Source organism: Gouania willdenowi, chromosome 6, assembly GCF_900634775.1.
Source record: "Gouania willdenowi chromosome 6, fGouWil2.1, whole genome shotgun sequence".
Classification (NCBI taxonomy): domain Eukaryota; kingdom Metazoa; phylum Chordata; class Actinopteri; order Blenniiformes; family Gobiesocidae; genus Gouania; species Gouania willdenowi.
In genome coordinates this window covers 11713488-11719487 of record NC_041049.1, presented here as the reverse complement: position 1 = coordinate 11719487, position 6000 = coordinate 11713488, and the positions used below count along the sequence as shown (strand labels likewise).

Genomic DNA, 6000 nt, shown 5'->3' with positions numbered 1-6000 from the left:
CAAATAATACATGAAACAATATTACAGTAAACAAAAGATTTGATGCAGATGGCTTCCCTCCAGAAAAAATAAAAAAAACAATAATTATGTATATTACTGCATGCACATACTTTCAGTGTTCGAAAGGGAGTGGATGGAAGTATAAACTTATTAGTCCCACCCCTTTTCCTACATTACAGTAAACACATATTTTTTTGTATTTTAGATGAGACACAGTTGATTTTTTTTTTTTTTTGGGGGGGCAAAAAGTATTTATTAAATACTCAAAATAGTTGGTCGAAGTATTTATTATTGAAAATATTACTGGAAAATAATTTAGCATCATATGGGGATACTGTATATGCCTTTAAAAAATGTGTATGCAGAGTAATGGAAATGGACATCCATGTCAGTAGGTGGCAGTAGATTGCATATTTCAGTATTTTATAAAATAAATGTGAATTCTATCTGTGATTTCTGTAATGTAATGTATTCATATCAGCACCAGGGACAGGAATTTATTTTTATTTTATTATTTATTTTTTATTTTTTTTTATTTTTTTACCTGTCTGCACATGCTGTCAAAGGTCAACACTATACGTAAGGCAAGGCAGATTTATTTGTATAGCGCATTTCACACACAAGGCAACTCAATGTGCAACAGACAACAGCTTAAAATCAATAAGAACATTCAAGTAGGCAACAAAACGCTTAAAATCATCAGTAAAAACATTTCAAATCATCAACAACAACATGACAAAAATTGGAATGCGTAGTGCAATCTTTTCGCGACAGCAATGCATGTTTTATTATTGCAATCAAATGAATACATTTATTTCATTGCATAATTGTGACCATCACCAACCCTAAGGAAGGGTAAGAAACACTTCATTATAGGGAGAATATAAAAAGAGAGGGCGGTGTCACACCTAGGTGAGGGGGAAGGGAACAGGGAAGAGAGAGTCAGGGTAGGGCAATGCAAGTATGTAATTAAGCAGCATTTATTTCTATAGCACCTTTCGCAGACAAAAAGCCACAAAGGGCTTCACAACACAGTTTAAAAGCAAAAAGAAAAAACCCAATGAAAGGGGTGGGGAAGAGTAAACTATTTTAGGGTGCAATGTGATGCTACACATGTGTATATTGTGTTGTATAATCAGTTTTTAATGTCTTTTCAATAGAATGAGTTTAGTTGTTTTAATGTCTTTAAAGTGAATTTAAAGTAAAACAGGGATAACTCTAGGTCATTGAGGAGGATGGTCCTGAAGCATCATTAGTCACTCTATAGGAAAAGTCAATATCTATCTAAGATGTGTTGGATCTCTGTGATTGAGTGGCTAAAGAAGGTTTATCGGTACCTCGTTGGTGCACAAATTAAAGAGAAGCGATGCTTAGTTATTAATTTATTTATTTGATTGAAACAACACACATTAATGAACAATCATATACATGTTGTACACAAATTGTGAATGTGCCAGATTATAGCAAAACTGCTTATTTACATCTGTTCCAAAACTGACCTCCTCTGATGGAGAGTACAGTTTGTCCAAGTGTTGTTCTTCTGTGTGGGATCTCCACCTCTCCTCTGGAGGAGGCTCTGGTGTTGAGACCCCTCACCAGTTTAGGTTTTATGTAGTTAAAGAGTGGAGGCGGGGCGACACCATGAAGTGCTTTGTAAACGAGGCAACCGTTTTTTAAAATTGAGCAATTCATGTTTTTCCAGGATACTGCAGTGATGATGTGACCAAAGCTTTTGATCCAGAATTTTTATGGACTTTTTGAAGAGGATTTCTATCTAATATCATTGAATGTAGAAACATCTTTGCTGAATTCATTGTCATAAATGGCCTGATTTGTAAATTGAACTTTATTGTATTAGCAGCAGTGAGTTTCATGTGTTTTTTAAAGGAGAGTGTTGAACCCAGAGTGACCCCCGAGATACTTGAACTCCTCCACAAGGTCGAGCTCAGTGTCTCCAAGTAACACAATGGACCGATCCATTTTCATAGATGTTTTCGTGAACATCATTGACACGATGTTCTTTTAATTTAATAGTAAGGATGAGTTGGTGAGCCACTGCTGTACTGTATGTCTACCAGGGCTGCTGTGATGGTAGTACATCAGAGTTTCCCAAGCAGGGGTACGCGTACCCCTAGGGGTGGAAACATTAAGAATTTATTTCCAAGATAATAAAAAAATATTCTCAGTCATTTCATAAGTCCGTCAATAAAATGGTACGTGTGCGCTATGACTTGTTTTTAAAGTTTAAATGCCTTTTCAAAGAAGCTCCTTTTGTGGTAAATGTAATAAAAGTTAAATATAACACAGGCAGGTTAATTATTTATTTCATCTATCATTTTTCCTCAATAACAATAATACAAATCATAATATATTAGTGTTATTAATACAAATGTTTACCATAATATTGTTTCTTAGATTTTCTTGTATTTATAATTTTTATTGCCTGAAGGCAACATAATTGTATGTTAAATAAGAAGATAATGCCAAAATAGTAATTGTTCAATTCAAGAACATGAAAAAAAATGACTTGCGTTGAATATTCAGTTGTGTTATGTTCTACTTTTGGAGAATCGTGAACACGTATGAGTGAGGGGGTACTCATGGTATGACAAAAAGGCTCAAGGGGTACACAAGACTACCACTGCAGTAGTAAAATGTATGTAATGTCTGGAGTTTGATATTACACAACATTACCAATACTACTTCTGTCCCTGGCTTGTGTCACATGGGGTGGTCTAATGTTTTGTTACGTTATGACCCACTTTTGCAGCTATAAATAGATTTCTGTAGCCCTGGGGTGGGAGGCATGGGGTACCAGAACTTTTTTTTTTGTAAATATCCCATTATTTTAAATTGCATTTGTTGTCATCAAAAGGTATTTCTTTGAACTTTAAACACAAGGTATTTTACAAATGTGTGAATGTGACGTATGGAACCAATTCACCTCGCTACAATAATAGGATTTCCCTGCGTAAAAGTAAATTGATGTGTGGCTCATCTTAGTTTTAAAACACTGTATGCATATAATCGCTACTTTCAAATGTCACGAGGGGCTACTTGGACTGAAGTGTCTATTGATTCCACACTAAACCTGGCTGCAATCTACCGTCCATTTAAAGATACAGTACGTTGTCACTTCTGTGTCTACGTGGGGAAGCCAGTGAATCACTGCGCACGCTAATATAAAATCATAGAACACGAAATAGATTCTGGATTCTCTAAATCAGTAGTTCTCAAACCTTTTTTGGCTTACGTACCCCGTTGCTCTTAGTTCTGAATCCAAGCACCCCCTTTGTCCAACTACAGCATTTTGCATAGAAAACTATTTAAAAACAACTGTGGAACATAACGATGGAGTGAATGAGTGATAACACACATTTTAAAGAACTTAATTTTGTAAATAAGTGGAAAGAAACAATATTTAGTGCCGTGGATCCCAACCTTTTTTTGGATTGTGACCCCATTTTAATAATCAGAATCAAAATTCCTTTATTAATCCCAGGGGGAAATTGCTTTTGTTACAGCCAATTAAGAAAAAAAATCACAAATAAAAGAATAAAATGTTTGATATGAAACATATTGTGATAATTCTTCAATACATATGTGTAGAACTGTACATAGAACTGTAACACGGTTCCCCAGATTATGATTGACAATTTTTATAGAATATTCATGGCATTTTTAATTACAAAGTCAATGATCTAAACTTAATTACAGTTTGATTACGATTACGACAGCAACAGGTTTTTGAAATTACAATTATAATTGCGATTAATTATCAATTACACAAATTATAATTAACCCCTAACCCTGATACCTACAATTGTTCTCATCGGAATATCCTCTTTACTGGGTGTTTTTTTACCCTATCTGCTTTATATAAAGCAACACTTTATAGTGCTTATGTCGTCTTAATCCTGTAAATGGTACGTGTGTGTCATATACACAGTGAGAACATTGGTGAAATCCCTGTTCATATGCATAGAGGGACTGGGAGGATATCATAGCTGTGTTTAATCTGGCTAAACATTCAGTTTAGATAATCCGCTCTCTTACTTATTCTCGGTCTTATTTCTTCAATTTTCATGGGTGAAACTATGTAATCTCACAGAGATTATTGTAATGCCAGAACTCATTTCACCCTAACATTCTTTTATTTTCAAGGTCTTCTATTTCAACCCTGACTCCGTACGCAGCGTTATAATCTGTCACTCAGGAGTTACAGTCACTTTAAACATGTAGATTCAACACAACTGTTCCATAGAAAATATCCTTTACAGATTGATGATGCACCAGTGCCAACTTCCAAAATTCATTTCTGCAATGAAGGCCAATTGTTTTGTCCTATTGAAAATAAGCATGTGTTCATTTATATTACTTCTTGCTCTGTGATTGAAGTTTTTCTTTTGGTGACATTTATTCATAAAAAAAATCTGTTTTGGCAAGATTCATTGTTTTGGTTTCTAAATCGACTGTAGGAGAAAACATGTCAGCCTGTCATCATTAAATGTCAGGATTTGTAAATCAAGAGTTATTTAATTGTTTACTAAAAAATGTTTTCCATCTTATTTTCATCTGTCTTTCATCCAGGCTCCGACTACTCTCCTCCCCCTCCCTTACCTCGCCCCCCGGCTCCCGGCCTGCCAGATGAGCACACCGCCGGCAACCATGGTGGAGGTGGGGTCAACCACGGGGTGGGCGTGGTTGGCCTGGCTCCAGAGCACATCCCCACACCTGGAGCAGCCTTGAGCTGGCAGGCGGCCATTGATGCCGCGCGGCAAGCAAAGATTATGGGTAACGCTGCGTCAGGTGCAGTAGCGGGGCTTGGTTCGGGAGGGGGCGGGCCCATCTCTACGGCCAGTTCCACACAGAGGAAGAGGCAACACTATACTGCAAAACCCAAGAAACAGACCACGACAACAGCCACGAGGCCGCCGCGGGCGCTGCTCTGTCTCACGCTCAAGAACCCGATCCGCAGGGCCTGTATCAGCATCGTGGAGTGGAAGTATCCTTCAACCTATACCGTCAACTAATTACGCCGTCTGTAGGGTCTTCTTTTTTCTTCTTTAAAGGTCCAGTATATATTATTTTCCACCCATCACCAATTGTTCGAAGAACCTCAACAACATAGTATTTGAGGTTTTTTAACTTCCCTGTTTTATGGAGTTTTAGCTCTCTGAAAAGTCACTTTCAGAGTGCTTCTAAAAACAGGCTGTTTTTTTGGGCCTTCATGCATAAACACACACGCTGCTTCAGCGTGTGTGTTTATTAACATTAACAGTCTTCCTTCTTCTCCGTACCTCTTCTGACCACAGAAATAGTCCATTTAACACAATAGTCCATTGTTTTTATTAACCGCTGCATCGTATTAGGTCAAAAACATGTCAGATCATCCCATAAAGGCGATACAAGGTGCTATAACGGCTACTAAAAGTGGAACTGCTTGTGAGCGTTCTTCGGTTTATCTGTATACTGGATTATCTATTTACTGAACGTAAAGATATTAACTGATATTAACCTTCCTTTGCTATGTTTGTTTTACCTGTGAGATAGTTTGAAAGGGAGGGGCTCACATTCTTATTGGGTAGGAGGAGCAAGGATTGTCAGGAGGAGGAGTTTCCCCATTATGACTGGTGGAAATCCAATTTGGAACTGACATTTTACAAAATGTGGAAGGGAGGGAGGAAACATTAGCCCTCTGAATGAGGCTAAATAATGTTTATAACTGTAGCAAAACCAATATAAAGTGATTTTTTTTCATATCAAGTTTGACCTTAAGTCGGCCGGACCAGAAAAATCCATGTTTTTTGAAGGAAAAAAGCACAAATTCAAACAAAATCTAGAATGTTAAGCAATTCGTGAAAATCCCTTAAATAATTTTCTCAAAATATGCAATGTAATTTGTCAGAATTCTGTGGGATAATTTGCAAGAATTTTCCAGCTTTATAAAAACTGTAATTTAATATCACTGTAAATAATGTAGTATTGCAACCACTGTCT

At 36.8% G+C, this 6000-nt stretch overlaps 1 protein-coding gene across 1 annotated transcript in view; it reads left to right on the top strand.

The window, feature by feature from the left end:
* Positions 1–369: 369 nt before the first annotated feature.
* cacna1c (calcium channel, voltage-dependent, L type, alpha 1C subunit) overlaps positions 370–6000 on the top strand; it is a 192323-nt gene continuing 186692 nt past the window's right edge. Inside the window, exons 1-2 of the mRNA XM_028450528.1 lie at positions 370–391; positions 4591–5005. Coding sequence (XP_028306329.1) covers positions 370–391; positions 4591–5005 — 437 coding nt within the window. The remainder of the gene's footprint in view (positions 392–4590; positions 5006–6000) is intronic.